The sequence below is a fragment of the Gymnoscopelus microlampas genome (assembly GCF_963454915.1).
Source record: "Gymnoscopelus microlampas genome assembly, chromosome: 22".
Classification (NCBI taxonomy): Eukaryota; Metazoa; Chordata; class Actinopteri; order Myctophiformes; family Myctophidae; genus Gymnoscopelus; species Gymnoscopelus microlampas.
Window position 1 is genome coordinate 20,732,240 of NC_139959.1, and position 21,512 is coordinate 20,753,751.

Genomic DNA, 21,512 nt, shown 5'->3' on the forward strand with positions numbered 1-21,512 from the left:
ACTGTAGGTGTAGAGGGAAAACGGAGCAGACCAAGTAAAACAAAAAAAGTTTAATCTGAAACACAATTTTATATAATAAAGAGGGGGTCCCTGCTTCATCTCTCTCTCAGCTAGGGGGTCCTTGGCCTGAAAACGTTGAAGACCCCTGTTTTAGATCATAATTCTTTGCTGAAATATGAGGATGCAAGGTTTTTGCCCCACCGTAACGACATGTTTCATCTCATTACGGGGCCAGAGCTCTGCTCTGGACACGTATTGTTATTCGCATTATTCTGTCACTTCTTCTTCTGCCACTTTTCGCAGTTCTGGCTGAACCGCGCTGTCGGTTTTTACGAAACTCGGCCATATGGTAGATGGTCATGAAAAACGATCAAAAAATAATTCTCACAATCTTTCGTCCAAAGGTGGCGCTATAGCACTCAATTGAAAATGCCAACTTTGACCAGGTACAATTCATGCCCTGTTTGACCTACAGCCATGAAACTTGGATACACATATGCGTCTCCTCATGCTTAACAACTTTCACACTCTGACTTTTGACCTCTGACCTTTAGATCTCCCACCATTTTGAATTATATGAAAAACAGTCATTGGCTCCTAACTTCTGCATTTTTTCACTTATGGAAAATCCGTTGGAAATTTTTGTAGAAAGTGGTCCAAAGTTCAAGTACGAAACGTTTCGTGCAGATTGCTCAAAAATCCCAGGAGGAGATAGATTTTAACTATTACAGTTTTATGAAAATTATTCATCTGTGCCTAAAACATACATGCAGACTCACATTTCTTTGAAACTTTGCAGAAATGTACAGGGTCATTCCAAATATCACTGAAACCAATCTTACTCCAATTGGCCAAAAGGGGGCGCTATAGCAATTTTTTGAAAAGGCAGACTTTAAACAGGCATAAGTCATGCCTCGTTTGGCCGAAAGTCGTGAAACTTGCTTACACATGTGCCTTGACTCATGAGGAACACACGTATCGATTTGACCATTAAGCTCCGCCCTTAGATTTTCCGCAATTTTGAGCAGTTTGAAAAATACTTGTTTTTGCCAGTTCTGGCTTAACCGTGCATACGCTTTTTACGAAACTCGGCCATATGGTAGATGCTCATGAAAAACTACCAAGAAATAATTCTCACACTCATTCGTCAAAGGGTGGCGCTATAGCACTCAATTGAAAGTGCCAACTTTGAACAGGTACAACTCATGCCCTGTTTGACCTACAACCATGAAACTTCGATACACACATGCGTCTCTTCATGCCCGACAACTTTCGTGGTCTGACTTTTGACCTCTGACCTTTAGATCGCCCACCATTTTGAATTATATGAAAAACAGTCATTGGCTCCTAACTTCTGCATTTTTTCACTTATGGAAAATCCGTTGGAAATTTTTGTAGGCAGTGGTCCAAAGTTCATGTGTAAAATGTTTCGTGCAGATTGCTCAAAAATCCCAGGAGGAGATAGATTTTAACTATTACAGTTTTATGAAAATTATTCATCTGTGCCTAAAACATACATGCAGACTCACATTTCTTTGAAACTTGGCAGAAATGTACAGGGTCATTCCAAATATCACTGAAACCAATCTCACTCCAATTGGCCAAAAGGGGGCGCTATAGCAATTTTTTGAAAAGGCAGACTTTAAACAGGCATAAGTCATGCCTCGTTTGGCCGAAAGTCGTGAAACTTGCTTACACATGTGCCTTGACTCATGAGGAACACATCTATCTCTTTGACCAGTAAGCTCCGCCCTTAGATTGTCCGCAATTTTGAGCAGTTTGAAAAACACTTAAACCCAGGATTTTTCAGCTATTTGCGTGAAACTGTATCATCTCTGTGATCTCCTTTTTCACAGTTACTTATCTGTTGGGCCAATGGCGTCTCCCTTAAATGAAGGCCTCACAATCTCAGGGTCGCCAGTTCAAGCCTCACTTGATGCAGACTTAATTTAAGTTGAATTGCAAACAACATGACTGTATCATTGAATACATGTGCAACTGTTAAAGGTAATGATGAAATGCTTCTTGGAGAGAGTATGTTTTTTTAATGTATGACAAACTTCATTGTGAAAATAACCGATCTACAATCTCAAAACTTTTCAGATAGCAACATGTTTCTGAGCTTGTAGATCACTGAAACTAATCTTACTCCAATTGGCCAAAAGGGGGCGCTATAGCAATTTTTTGAAAATGCAGACTTTAAACAGGCATAAGTCATGCCTCGTTTGGCCGAACGTCGTGAAACTTGCTTACACATGTGCCTTGACTCATGAGGAACACACGTATCGATTTGACCATTAAGCTCCGCCCTTAGATTGTCCGCAATTTTGAGCAGTTTGAAAAACACTTAAACCCAGGATTTTTCAGCTATTTGCGTGAAACTGTATCATCTGTGTGATCTCCTTTTTCACAGTTACTTGTCTGTTGGGCCAATGGCGTCTCCCTTAAATGAATGCCTCACAATCTCAAGGTCGCCAGTTCAAGCCTCACTTGATGTAGACTTAATTTAAGTTGAATTGCAAACAACATGACTGTATCAATGAATACATGTGCAAATGGTAAAGATAACCTGAAATGCTTATTTGAGAGTATGTTTTTTACGTATGACATACTTCATTCTGAAAATAGCTGATCTACAATCTCACAACTTTTCATGGTTTGTGAGCTTGTAGATCGGCTACTTTCATTAGTTTTGGTTCTGAGGAGATGTACAATTTCTTCATTGGTAAATGGCTTGTGAACGAGTGATCTTAGTGTTAGTGAAACAGGGGCTTGGTTCATGAAAGAAGGCAAGAGTTTATGATCTTCAACAGACAATATCAGCCTGGACAAAGCTATAGCACTATAGGTAGTGTTGCAGCCTATTAGTCTGAAGGTTGAGAGTTCGAATCCTGTTAATGGCAGTAGGTTGAGATGTCCAATCAAACCATTATGTTTCCATCTCTCTCTCTCATCAATCTATTGTTTCCATGTCACTCTCTCTCTCTTCAATCTATTCCGTTTCCATGTCTCTCTCTCTCTCTATTCACTGGCCCCGTATTATCGCTGCTTGCAGCTATATTTTTGTGTTGTTTTACACTTTCTCCAAAGTCACCAAAATGAACTTGAATATTTCAAGTCGATGTTTGCTAGGCGTCAGCGAGTGGATAACACAGTCCTATGGAATTTCGTCACAAATCAATTTGTTTCTACAGAGCCGCTGCGCTTTCAGCTGGCGGCTAAAAAGAAAGAAAAGAAAAGAACAGTGTTTGCGATTGTGGTCTGGAAACCAAATAGAAGAAACTATATCACTCTCAAACTCACACATCTCCAACATTTTATTTATTTTGTATTAATTATTATTATGTTTTAATTTGTATTTATCCATCTGGAACGCAAAAGCGGTGTGTAGTTCATTTGACTGGAAGAAAACTACAAAATTGCGGCCGAGAGTTGTCTACATGCAGCGTGGACCCTACGTCTGACGTATTGACGTCAATGCCTTCCTAAGGACGTGTTTGCGTCACTCACTGCACTCGCGCGCCACAGGAATCAGCTGTGTTGTTGTTGTCCCCGGCCCGCATACTCAATGTGAGCAGAGCTGTGTATACCGTAGCGTGGCACATTAAATTGAAAAGGTTTGTGTACTTTTATATCTACATAGCGAAGTCGCATTGTCTGTTTTACCTTAGTTAACATTACCTAACATCAGGAAGTCTATATTTCCCTGCTATTTTATCGAGGCTAGCTAGTTAGTTTAGCTCAATGCTAAAATGGCCTGTTCTGCTAGCATTGAGCAGAGCTAACATTCCCACGGGCTTTAGCGTTAGTTTTAAAGACTAATTCAGGTTATTTATAAATCCTGAAAGCGATATTCTGTTGTCAATATAGCAAATGTAATATCAATTTTAACATTAGATGACCAAATGCGTTCACTGGGTGTAGCAACCATGAACTCACCGTGTTTGTTTTTCACGGTGCTTCAAATAATGCTTCTTTAGGTTAGGTTTAGCTTTGGCATCTTAACGCTAAATATGCTGGCTAAACATTCATTTAGTGAGTGCTTTTGGTTCTCCATTGGTATTCAGTAGAAATGTCTTGATGACGGTACTTTCACCGCTCATTAGTTAATTTCTTTTGATGATACAGAGATGGCTGTTAGCTGTTGTAGCTAGCAAACATTATGATAACATACTGCTGATGCCCTGTTAGGTCATGTGTCGTGTAGTTCAGTCAGTGGTTCTCAACCTTTTCAGGCCGTGACCCCCCCCCCCCAAAAAAAAATAATCATATTTGAAATGGGGTCCCCAGGGTAAATATTGTGAAAATAGCAGATCTACAAGCCCAATGGCTCAGGCATTGTGAGCTTGTAGATCTGCTATTTTCAAATGTTTTGCCTCTTTCTTATAATATTTGGCCAATGTTTGACCAGTTTTTATAGTTTGTTTATTTTTGATGCAGTAGTGATGTTTTTAGGTATTTTAAAGGTCCTAAACATCCTTAAGTTGTCACTTCACAGTCATCTAACCTACCCCATGTCCTAATCTACCCCCTACCCCCCCCCTCTCTTTCTTCTTTTGTACATATTTTTCACTCTTCATAACCTGTAAACTGATTGTATGACATTCTGTATAGTAGTGTGTATATCTGTCTGTCTCTTATATGTCATCATGATGTGTGTACATGGGGATCTCATCTTAAACAAGCTACGTGCTTAACTGAGCTATCCAGTTTAGTAGACCTTGTATTGCGAATTTGTACTTCCATGTACTGTTATGTACTGTCATGTACTGTTCTCATGTCTTACTAAATAAAGTACACCAGTCAATCAATCAATCTGGGGACCCCTCCCAGGTTGAGAACCACTGGTGTAGTTTGTTAACTAATCTTGCTCTATTGTGGGTTGACCTGTTTCTAGCGGTCACAAAAGTGTATCGCTCTATATAAAATACAATGCTAACCATAGTAAGTGGGGCTCATGTGTGCTAAATACAACAGGTACATTTTTTTTAAATACAAGCAGACATGTGTCAGTTTTAGTAGCCTCATCAACTGAATAAATTAGCCCCAGCAGTGAGGTCATGCAAATGTCCATTTTATGTTTTGTTTTAATTAAGCTCTTTGTGTTTTTTGTCTCAGATCAATGGACCGCTTTGTTTGTGAACTATTGACTCAGTGGCAGTTGACAGACCTTATCGATAGATTTAAAGGTAAGAACATAATTGTTTTTACGTTCACAGCAAGCAGATGGTCTGCATAGCTAGGTAAATAAATTATTTGAAATGGCATTGACTGCATTGTATTTTGTTACTGAAAATGCATTTTTATGCCAATAGCTTCCATGTAATTAGCCTCTTATTTTTTGCTGTGCTCCGTGATTTAAATAAAGATTGTACTCTATCCTTGTATATATTTTTTTGTCTTTCAGACAAGGGGATTGATGAGGAGAGCTTTCTTCTTTTAGACGAGGGGACCATCAGCCAACTGATTACAAAAGCTGGCCCCAGGCTGAAGTTCCTAAAAAAGAATTAGAGGACTTGTAAGTAGTTAGATCACTGCAGATGTGAGAGGCTACACCCCCCCCCCCACACACACACACACACCTTAATTCTGAGTATTTGTTCAAATTAGTGCGCAGATGGCATATATTTGCTTTAAATGCAAAAGGCAAATTCCAGGGGATGCCAAGGCTCTCTTTAAACATTTACGTGCAGTACATCATGTAAACCATTCATCAACATATTTCCAATGTAGTGAAACTGGTTGTGGTAGAACATTTTCTTTTATAAGGTCTTATAGAAGACACCTAGTAAAGGAGCATGAAAACCAAAGTGATACACTCGATGATCCCCTTGAAGGTCCAGCCCAGCCTGTTGACATGCAGCTTGCTGAAAATGAGCCAGTACAGGGAGATGAGGAAGTTGAGGATGAATGGGATGAACTAGGGCCAGATGACATGACCGACCGGGTAGCCTTTTTTTTTAGCTCATATGAGGTCTAAACCTTCTATGACATTCTCTAACTCTAACTTTATGGTTCAACACACCTCTAGTTTAATTGGCGATATTCTGGGTGAACTAGAATCAAAGACCATGTCTTTATTTCGTCATTTTGGTCTTGATCAAAGCCCAGAGGTAGAAGAGCTTGGGCTGGAGTTCTTGGAATTAGCCAAGCCTTTCAAAGGACTTGATACGGATTATAAACAGATGCAGTATTTTGCTAAATCAGGAAACTTAATTCAGCCAGTTGAGGAGATTTTCCCTGGAGGGGCATCCTTTGTTCAGCAAAGGGCCTCTGCCACTGGGACTGTCTGGCAAGTCTCAGTTCCTGATTCATATCAACGTATTCCACTGCAGCGGCTTCTAACCAAGCTACTTGAAATTCCTGGGGTTTTACAGGCCATGCAAGAATGGCAGCAGAGAGAGAGTGATGCTCTTCAGGATTTATTCGATGGGGAGTATTGTAAAACGCATCCACTGTTATTAAAAGAGGTATTACCAAGATGATTGTGAGACAGTCAATCCGCTTGGGTCTAAGACTGGGATTCACAAATTAGGATTTATATATTTCACCCTAAAGAGCTTGCCACCAGACCTGCTATCAAGTTTGCAGTCACACTTCCTTTTAGCAGTGTACAAATCCGACGACGCTAAGACCTATGGCCTTGATGTAGTGCTGCGCCCTATTGTGGAAGAGATCAGGTGTCTTGAGAGGGATGGCATCACTGTTGATACCCCCAACTTTCAAGGTGTTAAGTTTACAGTGGTCCAGGTAGTGGGAGACAATGTGGGTGTGAATGCCATGCTTGGCTATATTGAAAGTGTTTGGTGATGCTCTATATATTGTCTGAATCAGCTATGTTTGGGTTCATTTATGTGCTAAAAGAGTGACTTTGAGAGCTGTTTTACCGTACAATGTAAGTCAATGAGGAGCATATTTTGAATTATCAATTTCTAATCAATGGAGCAATTATTCTTGATTTCTTGACATCATGGAGTTACATCATGGCAAGGTAACTACACAACCCAAACCTCTACTAAAGTGGTCTTACCCTTTAATCAACACTAAAGAGTAATACACGATATCTGCAATGTTGTCCCTTCTTGCAATTTTCTCAGGATATCCGACAGATTCTCACAGGCTCAACCGAAGGCAAGCAGATCCTGGGGAGCCTTGATGAGGATGGGATCACCATTTCACAAAGAAAGTGCCTTGTCTGTATTTTGGTCTCACACCTCATGGAGAAGTTTGGAGAGAGGTAATACTTTTTTTTATTTTGCTTGAATGTTATGTTAGTTTGAAAAAGTTATATGAATCTTTTTCAGGGGAAAAGATAAGACGGGACACTACTTTCAAGTCTGACATTTACCTAGACCACCAACATAAACATGCACAACACATGTACTAAAACACACGTTCAGTAGTGTTTTTAATGTATTAGGATCCCTATTAGCTGCAGAATATGCTACAGCCATTATACTGTGGTGCGAGACATGTTTTAGCAATACTTAAGATCTAATTTGACTCTGCTGGTAATTTAGTTTTTCTGTGTTTGCAGTCCTACCAATGAGACAAAAAAGGCCCTGGCTGCATTGTTGATTCATGCGTTTCCCTCCTTAAAGGACGCCTCAACCAGTGGCTTCGTAAGTAATTAACATTTTATTGAGGAATTGATGCTAAAACAGTCAGTTGAACACAATATAACTCATCTCCCAGCACCAGAGTACTGGATTTCTCTGCTATGCCTGGTGTCGTCAGACAGACATACAGACAAACCCTGTTCTAGATGGCTCAGCCACATCTTGTAGCCACGCTATCAAAATGTGCCTCATCTCTATTCACCAAAGACTTTCTTTTCTTGACAGGGAGTCTGGTTCACCCCAGGACACAACCGCCACCCAGCCTGTGGATTCCTTGAAGAGCGGCTTCGGAACACCAGAAAGAGGATGAGATCCCAGAGCAGATCACGGGACTGGTCACAAAGCAGGCAGCAGACACCACAAAGTAGTGAAGCTGGCACTCGAAGGACATTCATACCAGGTAATTGTTGGCACTGAATAATTTGTTTAAGCAATACAGACATATAATTTTGAGATTATTAATATCCTTGTGTACTTTTTATAGAATGTACCGTATCGGAAGAAAGAGTCATACAGTGCAAAGAATGGCTGAAACATAATTCACAGCCCCTCAACCAGGTGGAGCAATACATGCAGGATACAGCAGTGTACAGGTCAGTAGGAATGCACTGAGGACACTTAACTGCAGCACTGTTTCAATGTCATTTTGCCTATGCTTGTGCCTCATGGTACTGTAGCACCTCAAGTCATTCAAATCTTAACTACAGACGTCTCAAAACAAACTACTACTAGACCTCTAACACCTATGACCTAACCCCTGCTCATTATGATGCTACAGTGGGATGGCTCAAGGTAGAAACAGTACAAAACTTGCAATGGGCCTGGTTTTCAAGGGACCAGTGCCCATGTACCTGTCAAAAAGAGTGAGAAAAGGGCACATCACCAGTGGAAGCTCCATTACTCTTGTCCCCCCCTCCCCCCAAAATCTGCACAAACATGGGGATGAATGCATTTTACTATTATGCTACCAACATGTGGAACACCCCACCACCAGCCATCAAGAAAGTGCAACTCCTTACCCTCCAAAACTGCCATAAAAGAGCACCTGTCTGCAACTGCCCTCAGGGCTTTTTTTGTTATCCTTTTAACATTCTTCTACTGCTGTACTTTCTGTAAACTATCAAACAGGGCCAAGTATTTAAGGGAAAACGGGTGGGACATTCAGAGGATCCGCCAAGAGTTCCCACATCTCTTCACTCCAGGCATGGTAAGTTAGGAAGGAGTGTACATATGATGTTGATGCATTGTTTAACACTCTTTTATCAGTACTAGACCATACCCGGTGAAGGGCGCAGGCGAAAGTACTTGCAAACGTGGGGTTATTGCCCATCCCCACGCCCCCAACAAATAAATGGTCCCGTCCCGTTTTGTCAACGGGGAAAATAAAACCTTGGAAATTGCTGTCCCAGCTGTTGGTACGCAAAAGCGCCTCGCGTCGTCTGATGTGGTGCTCATTTTTTATTTTGGGTGCGCATGTGTACCTGCGCACCAGTTATGTGCACCCCTGGTAATGGTCAATGGCTGTGTGCAAATTCAGAGCAATTGCTCCAGTCACTGAGGAGGATCGGGCAGCTTTCCATGACACCACGCACTACAGACTGAGGTTTGTGAAATTATAGGAGGATGTCAGCTGGCACATTGAATTTTCTATTTCTTTTAGATTGCACAGGACTTTCAGATCCTACATGGAGAGGCCGCGTCGAAGCTCTTCGAAACCTGGCTGCCGTTTTTTAAAGACAAGATTCTGCACCTGGCGAGATGCGATGGGAAACTAAACTCGTCGCTTGATGGATTAACACCTGGTAATACATTGTTATGTTGTACAGCAGATGTTATTTTACTACTAAATGACCAAATCACAGATATGCCATTCCACATATTGATACCTATGAAATTGTCTTCCTACAGATTGTTTGGGGGAACTTGCTCTGTGCCAGTTACCAACGCTGCTTCCACCGACTGTGTACAAGGTTGGCCGCAAAGTGTTCCGGCACACTATCGAGGAGTCTAAGTTGGCCTTCATCGATCATAAGCCTGTAAGTCCCTCTGCATACGCTTTGCTATGTGACACACTGTGAGCTGGTAGATCGGCTATTTTTGGCGAAGAGATTTGGTGAAGATGGAAAACAGTGGTACAGAGCCAACCCAGGTCCAGTTTAAGTGGTTAAGAATGTGCCTGTCTGCCTGTTATTCCTACGCGCAAGAATAATTCAGGAAATTATTTCTGAATATGCACTGTATCAGCCACTGCTCTCCGTGAATGCCAAATCTTGCTTACTCTTTGCTTTTACTTTGTTTGATTTATCTTGTCTTTTGTCCTTTATTTCTTTCTCAGGTTGGAACTAACTTGGTGGAGTATCTCCTGGAGGCGAAGGTGTCAAGACCTTGCCCATATGTCCTGTCCCTGGGAAACGATATTCGGCACACCTCTCAGGCGTTCGTTATTTTTGATGGGGAGGCGTTGGAACAAAACACCTTGCTTCAGGCAGTTGATGTCTGTTTCAAGGTATTCTATGTCTTTGACATCGAATACACAAAGGAGTGTGTAGCTGTATGGAAATTCCTCCAACGTGCAGTGTACGAAATCGAGGGGGGGGGGGGGTGGAGTCAAAACCTGCTACGTTCTTGCATGCAGCAATACGTGCTTGCAAGTAGACTTGTGGTCTTGATCCTTGTCTTGTCCTTCTTCCGCTGGTCCACCTGTTCTATTCTCTCTTCTGCTGCTCATTGGCTCAGAGTATCTGGTCAAATCAAATATTGCTGGTTTTGTGAAGTGTCTTCATAATACTATATTGTGGACTTACTCATTTTCTTTCCTCTCCTTTTCTTTCCTCTTCTGCTGCTCTTTGGCTCAGAGTAGAGTTATATCTGGTCAAATCAAATGGTGCTGGATTTGTGAAGTGTGAAGTGTGAAGTGTGTAGTGTGTGTGTGTGTGTGTGTGTGTGTGTGTGTGTGTGTGTGTGTGTGTGTGTGTGTGTGTGTGTGTGATGATCAAAATACTACCTCATGCTCAAAGTATTTTATGAGCAAGTTGTGTGCTGAGTTAGAGGTAAATGATGGAAGCATAAATTGTTAAATTTTATTTGCACATCTTAGTTTCCTGTAGTTAGAATCACCTAAAGGAGCAGTACATTTTTGTGATCATGTTGGAGGATTGTCTTTAATGTTTACATAGCCAATCAATTAGGACTTCTTGTTCCAGTCTCTTGTTTACACCACATATGCTGTAATCCATTTGTGGAAACAGTAATTTGCTATTTTATTGTCTGACACAAACATGCCCTTTTAGATAATTCTTTGGTTAGGGCGAGTGCTAGATGCACATTGTTATTAATTACATATGTAAGGAAAAAAAGGGAATCTGTGGTGTGGGTGGGATACCCTTATTGGGAATCTCATCCAAAATGGCCACCGTGTGAATATGGATATGGACTATTCAGTGGCACCTGACCAGGCAGGTGTTACTGCTTGTGATCATTTCGAACACGTGATTCGCAAGAGGAGGTGTAGCATAGCCTAAATATTTAGTGCAGAGGTTTGACATTTGAATCCATATATTGCTAATAACGTGACAACTTTTAGCAATATGGATATATTATATTATATTATAGTATATATTTTTTAACCTACATTTTCAAAAGATTGTACACATTTGAAATTTAAATGGGACATTTTGTATATTGAGTATTTTTTACTTTTGATACTTTAAGTACATTTTGATTATTTTATACTTTTACTAAGTAAATTTTGAATTCGGGACTTTTCATTGTAACAGAGTATTTCTATATTACAGTATGATACGTTTATTTGAGTACTTTTTACACCACTGACTGATGTGTTGTGAATGCGCAAGCGCGCTGGAATGAATTAATGATGGCTTAATTGTTAGGTCTATAAAATGCCCTATACAAGGTCTAGTTTTTCCCACCACTCAGTTTACTGTCATAGTTGAAAGCATTTCTGGCTTTCAACTATACAAATTGTGAATTATTAACAATATTTTAATGAAACATCTGGGTCAGAAACTTCTAGTTAGAATCTATTTGAATTACTATTATTGGTTGTCTCCAACACAGACTCTGGTACACTCTGTTATTTTTAAAGTTGATGATGGTTTTAAATGTAACCAGATCTTGGAATTCAAATCAACTGTTCCATTTTTTTGTCCTGTTCTGTAGCAAAGGTGTGGAAATGCAACACTAGGAAGGTCATCGTCGTTGGAAAGTGACTTCCACCAACTGCGGGGGCAAGAGGCGCAGAAGCAGGTAATGAGCATTGCGTTTAATTAACAGCTTTTCTAAACACAGACATAAACGTTTCATGTGTTTGAATGGGGAGGTGTCACTATGTTGGACTGTCACTGTATGCCACAGTCTGCCTATCTTTGACAGTAAATTTGACCTTTTATGCACATTGTAAAAATGGCCAGATGTAGCTATGACAAGCCAGTAAATTAGAATATTGCAGATCTGCTTGGAACAAGAGAAAGGTGACACATGAGGTAAATGACAAGCCTCAAATGTCACTTGCTAAGCTAACTTTTATTTTGATATTTGCTAGCTAATGTTTTGCCGATGTACAAATCTAAAGAACAGAAGCATGTTGATTTATTGTAATGTTGGCAAGTGTAATTTAGAAGGTCAATGGTGCATTCTCTAAAAGAAAATGTCTCCTCGCTTCCCCCAGTGTTAACAACGTGGCAGCTGTCACCCACAACATCCACCAACTACTTCATTTGATCATGAGGCAAAGCGGAGTGTCCACGGTCGCCTTGACTCAAGCACGGAGGGTCACTCTGAGGTGTCTGCAGAGGTTTGCATTTTTTTTACAGTTTCAGACCTGAGGATGACCTGAGGATGACTAAAAACGGCTTCTAAAGCCTTGCCTCGAATCACATGTGATCAGTATGAAGAGACATAAAGTGACGTTTTCACAGCCTGTTATCCGGCCGTGTAGCATTTTGGTTTATCTCCAGCACCTCAGTCGATGCTGTTTGAGCATTGTATTAAAGATACTAAAATGGATGTTGATCATAATGTGATAATTAATATTAATGGCTGACATCTGCTTATCGTATCATTTCAGCTACCTCTGCAACAGTGGGTTATCATCAACACATTAACTTTTGCGTCGAGGAGATCCATTCTACCTGAACTGGGTTCCGGTTCCCTCAGAGGCCTGGTGGGACCAGCTGTTAACTTGAATGGGGAGGTTTCACCATATTGGTGAATGTGTGAGGTGTCTGCTTATCTTTATTGAAAATGTGACTTTATGTGCATTGTAAAAACAAGGAGCAGATGTGGCACTATAACTGGTGACTGAAGACGGTTCATTACAATATATTAGATAATTTGTTATATGAAAACATGGACACAGTATAAATGAAAATCCTCAAATCTGTGGCACTTGCTAATCTAATGTTTTTCATAGTCTTCACATTTTGATATTTGATAGCTGTAATTGGTAGCTATTGAACAATGCAAAGAATCGAAACCTTATTGTAATGGCAGTGAAATTTGTATTGTCTCAATTAACATTTCTTCCTCCTTCCAAAACATCCGCCAACTACTCTCCACGGACTGTTAAATGAGTGCATTAAATTGAACAGGCAAATGTCAACATAAATGAACACATTTATTCCAGAAATTATCAAGGATGTCATCCATTCCAGTGAGCTCCAAGTTATTGGCACCAAAGCTGGGGTCTTGACATTTGGGGCAATTTCTCTCATTGAGCATCCATTGTTGTACATAGATGACTCATCATGGTATCTTCAAGACGAATAAACGGAACAATAATTTGATCAGTATCTCTCATCTGTCAGTAGTATACAGTATCAGAAGAGAAATGTAGTCCTTCCCGTAGAGAACTGGAGTTTTGTTTGTGAAAAGATTGTTATGGACTAGCCTAAAAAAACAAGTGTTTTGAAAATGTGATTTAGAAATGCAAACCATTGCAGATCACACACTTCAGAGTGTCCCTAACGGTGGCAATCTGTGCTCCTGTCATGACTTCTGTGGAGAATATACTAACTGTATAAACTGCTTTGAACAATTACACTGTTGCTACAATATGCAATTAAATTGAACAGCACTTGGTTTCATTCTTTATGACATTGCCATCTGCTCATTCATTCTGAAATTCTTTACAATGGTCCTGGTTGTTTTTCTGCAGTGTAGACTTAGTTACACCACCTTACTGATGGCAAATATTAAAGTCTATGAAAGTTTAATGAGATGGTTAGAGATGCTGTCCTCCCACCTACTGGTTGACAAGAGGTATAACATTAGGCAGTCATTTATTTTGTGTTACAATGAGGTGAAGTAAATGAAACATGAGGCTGCTTTAAAAAATATATGTGAAATGTATTTAAGTGTTACATAGCACTATATTCGCATAGTAGGCTATAATTAATGTTTGGGAACGGTCTCTGCATTTCTATGAAAAGAGAAAATAGGCCCGGATCGTTGGCAGGTTGGCAAGCCTGGCAACGACAGCGTGCTGCGGGTTCGACTCCCGATCCCGACGACCTTTGCTGCGTGTCCTCCCCATTTCTTATCAGTCTACTGTTCCTATCAATATAGGCAAAGACCACACAATAAAAACGGACGAAAAATAGATTTTCAAGTTGCTTCAGTTCAGCAGTAATGACCTGGTCAGAGCACACCCGAAGACATAAAGAGACCCTGGCCCCAGGAAGAAATCTCACCGCCTAACCACTACGCTAATCACCTACTGTTTAAAGTCATGGAACTTTATGCTCAATTTAACACAATTCGTGGGGAAAGTGAGAAAAATAATAATAAAGAAAGAAAATGCATGTAAGCTGTGCCCACCCCCCCCCCCCTCCCCTCCGACGTGAAGCCCCCACCCCCCACCTCCCAAATCCTCCACCTCCATTAACCTCGCATAAACCCTATGCATAAACCCCAAACCTCACCCCGCCTCCGCCCCGCCCCCACCTCTCCCGTGACGACGGTGACGTCTCTCTGTTTTACTGAGAAGGTAGTAAATAATAAATAAAAATAAAATAATGCATTTGGGCTTTTCGTATTGTGAAACTGAAAAGGAAAACACTATGACGCCAATGTACTCTCTTTTTACTGAGAAGGAAATAAATAATAAATCAAAATAAAATAATCCATTTGGGTTTTTCGTATTGTGAAACTGAAAAGGAAAACACTATGACGCCAATTTACTTCTTTAGTCCCAAAATACATAATGATAGAATGCAAAAGACAAAAATGAAAAAGCGGGCAGTTTTGACTTGATTTAGCTTTTATTAATTCTGTAAGGCAGAATGGTGAAATGACGCCACTTCCGTTTTGGATCCGAGTTCTCAATATGAAAAAAGCGAAAAGCAACACCTTATTCCTTCTTCAGTTTCACCTCAAAGAATGACAAAAGGAATGGGTAAAAACGAAAAAAGCGACCGCTTTGGTGTCGTTTTAGTGTTTCTGGGTTTGTAGAGTAAACATGGAAAAAGAGACCTTTTTTGTTTGTTTGCTTTAGAATGAAAAACGGATATGGCTTTTTTGTTTTTTGAACTTGGCGTAGAAAAGGAATTATCCGTAGGCCCCCTGACCGGGTCAGGTCAGGGGGCCTACGGATAATTCCTTTTCTACTCCAGGTTCAAAAAACAAAAAAGCCATATCCGTTTTTCATTCTAAAGCAAACAAACAAAAAAGGTCTCTTTTTCCATGTTTACTCTACAAACCCAGAAACACTAAAACGACACCAAAGCGGTCCCCTTTTTCGTTTTGCCTCATTCCTTTTGCCATTCTTTGAGGTGCAGCTGAAGAAGGAATAAGGTGTTGCTTTTCGCATTTTTCATGTTAAGAACTTGGATCAAAAACGGAAGTGGCGTCATTTCACCGTTCTGCCTTACAGAATTAATAAACGCTAAATCAAGTCAAAACTGCCCGCTTTTTCATTTTTGTCTTTTGCATTCTATCATTATGTATTTTTGGACTAAAGAAGTAAAATTGGCGTCATAGTGTTTTCCTTTTCAGTTTCACAATACGAAAAACCCAAATGGATTATTTTATTTTGATTTATTATTTATTTCCTTCTCAGTAAAAACAGAGTAAATTGGCGTCATAGTGTTTTCCTTTTCAGTTTCACAATACGAAAAGCCCAAATGGATTATTTTATTTGTATTTATTATTTATTTCCTTCTCGGTAAAAAAAAAAGACAGACGTCACCGGAGAGGCGGGGCGGAGGCGGGCATGAGGGTATGGAGTGGGGTGAGGTTTGGGGTTTATGGAGGTGGAGGATTTGGGAGGTCGGGGGGGCTTCACGTCGGAGGGGGGGGGGGCACAGCTTACCGCATTTTCTTTCTTTATTATTATTTTTCTCACTTTCCCCAATAATTGTGTTAAATTGAGCATAACGTTTCATGTCTTTAAACAGTAGGTGATTAGCGTAGGTTAGGCAGTCAGAGCTGACAAGTGGGAAAACAGCTCGTTTACAGTTTATTATACCACCCAATAGCTTACATTTTGATTCATTCTCTGTGGCTGCGGTTACATGGACATCATGTATTCATTCAGAATGAACTCATTCTGAATAGAGGAGTCTGTTTCACAGTTCCACTCACCTGTTTACATGGGACCTGAATAAAAGTATTCCTCGGTTACATGACCCAAAGCATTCATTCGCAATATAACTTTTGACATGCGCAAAGTGGTTGTCGCCTACGCCCGGGCATGGACCAGGGGCCGCCCGGCTCCACTACCTGGGGCAGAGCTTCCCCTGGTGGGCATGGGAGGAGGCAATCCTCGCAACCGGATCGCCCCCCAAACACGGTGAAATAGCACGGATTGACGAACGGCAATTCCGTGCATAGATGACTAGGAACTCTGAAACTCCGTGCATAGGAGAATACTCCCCCCCCCCCCCCCCCCCCCCCATTAACTTCAATACGAGGTGGAGGCAGTCACGTGACTTTCTCTATACGCTCTCCCCATCATCACGGTGAAATAGGATTAATTCAGACCAGTTTATTTTTTTGTATTGGTACTAGCTCTGGTTCAGAGCGTTAGTGAGTTCCCTCTAACGCTCTGGAAGACCCCTCGCTCTGCGCATGTACAAGGAATTCCACTGCCCTGCCAGCGTTCAAGTGTAGTGAAAATAAACTAAACCATTTCGCTACTCACCGAAGCAAAGGCTGTTTTGTGTTGTTGAAAGTCTATTCTCCAACCCCGCACGCCTAAACGCACCCCACCTACTCTGTAAAATACACTTTTTGGGCAAAAAATAAAATATGTCAGCGAGACGGACATTATTTGTATTTACTCCACAGTGCCCTCTACATTTTGGTTAATGGGTAAGTTCAAATCCCCCAGATCTGTAGAGGGCACTGTGGAGTAAATACAAATAATGTCCGTCTCGCTGACATATTTTATTTTCTGCCCAAAAAGTGTATTTTACAGAGTAGGTGGGGTGCGTTTAGGCGTGCGGGGTTGGAGAATAGACATTCAACAACACAAAACAGCCTTTGCTTCGGTGAGTAGCGAAATGGTTTAGTTTATTTTCAGTACACTTGAACGCTGGCAGGGCAGTGGAATTCCTTGTACATGCGCAGAGCGAGGGGTCTTCCAGAGCGTTAGAGGGAACTCACTAACGCTCTGAACCAGAGCTATATTGGTACCAGACACGGTAAAACTAGCCTACATACTTGTCACATTTCTCATTTAGGTACGATGACGTCATCGCGCATTCGCACATGGTCATTATGATAATACATAATAATACATAAACACCGGACCGCTCATGGTCATTATAATAATAAATGGAGAGAGAGCAACACGTACAGTCTATGAAACAAGGCACGCTCATTTATGGCAAAAGTATTGGCATCAAAATATACTTAAAGTAGAAAGTAGGCCTATTAGGCTACTCATTATGCCGAATGTCACGTTTTTCTTGTGTTAGGCCTATTATGAAAATGCTTTGAAACATGCTGTAACTCATTCACTGTGACGAGAACCCTCTTTCTGCGCAGAGTAGGCCTAGCCTATAGCGCACGGTGCACACACGGGTTGAATGCAGGGTCTGTCGTCCTTGCAGGGATTCTTTTTAAAAACGGAGGGTGAGACCTCCGTTGGGGCCGTCAGCATCGCAGTTGGGTCCATCCACCCTGCGCCATAGGTGTTCCTCGGCACTAGTGATGCGCGGGCTGACCCGTAGCCCGCGGGTTGGACCGCGGGGCGAGCGGGAGAGTCAAGATTTCAGAGGCACTTATCGCGGGGCGGGATGGTGCGGGCTGCGCAAACACGCAAAAAAAAAGAAAGAAAAGAAAAGCATTTGGTACCTTCTCTCTCTCCCAGTCCCATTGTTATCTCACTCTCCTCTCTCCTACTCTCCAGTTCTTTCCTCCTGGCTGGAATCATGGGCTTATGTTAAATGTGTTACTTATTTTAACAATGATGCGCAACTGCCTAATGTAGCCTAATGATATCCCCGCTGCAACTTTATTTTATATTGGAATGAATGTCCCTTGTAGTGCTGTTGTAGTAGGATTGGACACACTCACTGTATCTATCTAGTTGTCATTTAATGTTCTCTCATGTAGCCTATGCATATCAAAGGGCAGGAAAAAAATATGAATTGTCTATCCTGAGCTAAACCGAACCTGTATGGTGTTGAATGGTTCCGTTCGCTCCGTTTCTCTCTCTCGTTCTCGCTCTCTCATTGATATAATTGCCCGGTATACGAAATTTAGCCTAGGATATTTATTTGGTTATTTTATTGTTTTGAGGTCTACTCTCCTGAGTCTCCTCCATCAGCTATCATTGAGTATAGAAAGATAATTGACACCAGCCAGCTGACTGTGCTTAATGGTTGATATTATAAGAGTGGATGACGGTGAGAAAAAAGTAAAAATCATCACGGAACGACAAGCAGGAGAGGGGACAATCCGTTGTCATTTTATTGTAGATTTAAAAGCAGCCTATTAGACTATATTGACTGTGTGTCTTGGATTTTACATGCAATGCTCCTGAGAGGATTATGGCGTGAGTAACAACGGACTTTAACATTAGTCCGTTGTTATAACCGTTGTTATTACCGTTGTTATGTCATAACACGTCCTCCCTCGCTCCATTACGCATGGTGCACTGTGCGCGCCCTTTCCCTCTCCATTGCATTTTATGAATCCATTACAATCACTATTGCAGCGGTTGCAATAATATAACATTCCAAATAATTAGTAACATGTAGGCTACATAGCCATGTCTGTCAAATAATCTTTTATTTCAAGGCAATACAAAGCTACAGGCCTATGCCTACAGTAGGCCTATGATACGAATGTCGGGTCCGGTGTATGTTATGATGTCTCCTCTTGCCTCAGTTCCCCGACCCCATGTCATTTCTCAAGCGATTGCTCTAATTCAAATTTGTATTTATTCTGTGAACTCTCTAGTTAATGTTCCTGTATTAGGCTACCCTAGAGTCCAAACGGGACGCCTCCCCAAGTAGCGCTCCCTTATGCATTGTACAATATTCAGCCCTTGGTAAGGAGTTTGAAAGCACAATAAACGAACATTGGTATAGCGACCCAAAATTGGCCACTACTTTCAAGGACATGCCCAGAGTTGTCTACAAACATCCTCCTAATATAAGACAAACAGTTGTCAAATCAGATCTCATCCCTAAAATGCCAATGCGCATAATGTAATTGAACCGAAAAGCCACACTTTTACGCACCACTAACGGGGAAACGTTTTGATATCAAGGGCACTATAATGCACAACCAAAAATGCTAAAATGCCCATGCCTTCTATTATATGCTATCAATCAAAAATCATGGCTGGGGCGCACTGACGTGCCATGGACACATGTCTTTCTAAACTTTTGCGACAAATAGAGAACATTGTGGTTCTCTCTGGCAGCATTAGATAATTACAGGCCATATTAATTATATAATTTACGTTTATCACTCACACACTTCTGAGACCCAACCGGAGTGGCCATAATGTTGATTATCTTTTCTTTATTTAATTTATTTCTTTATTTTTGTCGTCGTAATGTTTTGGCGTGGCAACTTCTGTTATTACAATAACTGGGCAAAATAAATTACCATTATTTTTTTATATGTTGAAAATTTGTCTACTTTTCATGTGTTTAATGTTAAAAAAAAGAGTCTCCTTTATAAATTGTAATGGTTACTTTTCATGTGCGTTATACGGTGTTGAACGCCTAATGCGAGGCCAGTGTTGCTGCTCATATGCCCAGAGTTTAACTAAGCCTTAATCTCAACTAGATTCACCATAAAGGTTTAATTAATCAAAAGACCAAACGTAGGGAATAGTTGTAGCCTAACTGAGGAAATCTATGGTGAAATGTTGGCACTAATTTATGGAACAGTGGCCAACCATATCAAACGCGAGAAATTAACGCATTCCAACGTGTCATTGTAAATTGGCTGTGTCCGATTCTGTCGGAAGTTCCCAATGGCTGGTAGTGACGGGGCGCATCCGGTGAAAGCCGGAATTACACTCAATGTAAACAGAAAGTAAACGAGGGGGGAAATGGCGTTTGGCCACAGACGGGATTAAAACACTTCTTTATTGAAAAACGTGGACTAATACATTGCACAAATACTTCGGACACCTAGTTAACATTTGGGGCAAGCACCTTATATTTTGCATTTGTGAGAGAGCGCCGTTCACAAACGCTAGAATGAACGCGTTTTACAATAACGTCTTAAATATTAAAAAATGCAATACAGAAGCGATATCATTTCGTTTTTTTTGGCGTTTGGGGTTTCCTTTTTTTTAAAGATACATTTTTGGCCCTTTATTGATAGGATAGTAGTTTGACATAAAATGGGGAGAGATTGGTAGTGACATGCAGCAAAGGGCGTCGGGGTCGGGACTCGAATCCGCAACATGCTGGAGCTTTGGAGCGTGTCCGGACCGCTACACCAGGGCCTGGCGTTGGGGGTTACTAGTTGTGTGTTTACGGAATTGTAATCCGTGTTATTTCACCGTGATGATGGGGAGATCGTAGAGAGAAAGTCACGTGACTGCCTCCGCCTCGTATTGAAGTTAATGGTGGGGGACCACTTTGCACATGTCAAACGTTATATTGCGAATGAATGCTTTGGGTCATGTAATCGAGGAATACTTTTATTCAGGTCCCATGTAAACAGGTGAGTGGAACTATGGAACAGATTCCTCTATTCAGAATGAGTTCATTCATTCTGAATGAATACATGATGTCCATGTAACCGCAGCCACAGAGAATAAATCAAAATGTAAACTATTGGGTGGTATAAGAAGCTGTAAACGAGCTGTTTTCCCCCTTTTCATTTGTGAATAGTAATTATGGACTGACCATGTAGCAGAGCCAGACAGAGCCTACCTCATTATAATTATAATCATTCAATAATTTGAAGGATTTTACTTTTATTCTCATTATTATTACCCCCCCCCCCTTCTGCCAGACGAAGGCTACAATCAGTACAATGTCACATTAAGCATAATTCATCAGGATCGCTTTGCAGATCCACAAGCTCACACTGCAGCGCAGATATGTTCGGGGCGCAACACCGACACTTGTCAGCTCTGACTGCCTAACCACTACGCTAATCACCTACTGTTTAAAGTCATGAAACTTTATGCTCAATTTAACACAATTATTGGGGAAAGTGAGAAAAAAAAAGAAAAAAAAAAGAAAATGCATGTAAGCTGTGCCCCCCCCGCTCCGACGTGAAGCCCCCCCCCCCCCCTCCCAAATCCTCCACCTCCATAAACTGTGTCCATAAACCCCAAACCTTACCCCGCCCACCCGCCCCACCTCTCCCGTGACGTTGTGAACTGTCTCTTTTTTACTGAGAAGGAAATAAATAATAAATAAAAATAAAATAATCCATTTGGGCTTTTCG

At 41.0% G+C, this 21,512-nt stretch overlaps 1 protein-coding gene across 1 annotated transcript; it reads left to right on the top strand.

Moving 5' to 3' along the window:
- Positions 1-3,525: 3,525 nt before the first annotated feature.
- LOC311038920 (uncharacterized protein) lies at positions 3,526-12,839 on the top strand. Its single transcript, XM_084048554.1, has 14 exons — positions 3,526-3,617; positions 5,119-5,189; positions 5,408-5,518; positions 7,098-7,237; positions 7,538-7,622; positions 7,845-8,019; positions 8,104-8,212; positions 8,748-8,826; positions 9,280-9,421; positions 9,528-9,655; positions 9,955-10,125; positions 11,799-11,885; positions 12,307-12,432; positions 12,706-12,839. Exons 4-13 carry the CDS (start codon positions 7,218-7,220, stop codon positions 12,310-12,312), a joined length of 1,002 nt encoding a protein of 333 aa, XP_083904680.1. The 5' UTR covers positions 3,526-3,617; positions 5,119-5,189; positions 5,408-5,518; positions 7,098-7,217; the 3' UTR covers positions 12,313-12,432; positions 12,706-12,839.
- Positions 12,840-21,512: the final 8,673 nt, after the last annotated feature.

Coding starts and splice junctions, on each gene's coding strand:
- LOC311038920 (XM_084048554.1), top strand. CDS start 7,218: ATGGAGAAGTTTGGAGAGAG. Junction 9,422..9,527: donor GCTTGATGGATTAACACCTG/GTAATACATTGT, acceptor GTCTTCCTACAG/ATTGTTTGGGGGAACTTGCT. Junction 10,126..11,798: donor CAGTTGATGTCTGTTTCAAG/GTATTCTATGTC, acceptor CCTGTTCTGTAG/CAAAGGTGTGGAAATGCAAC.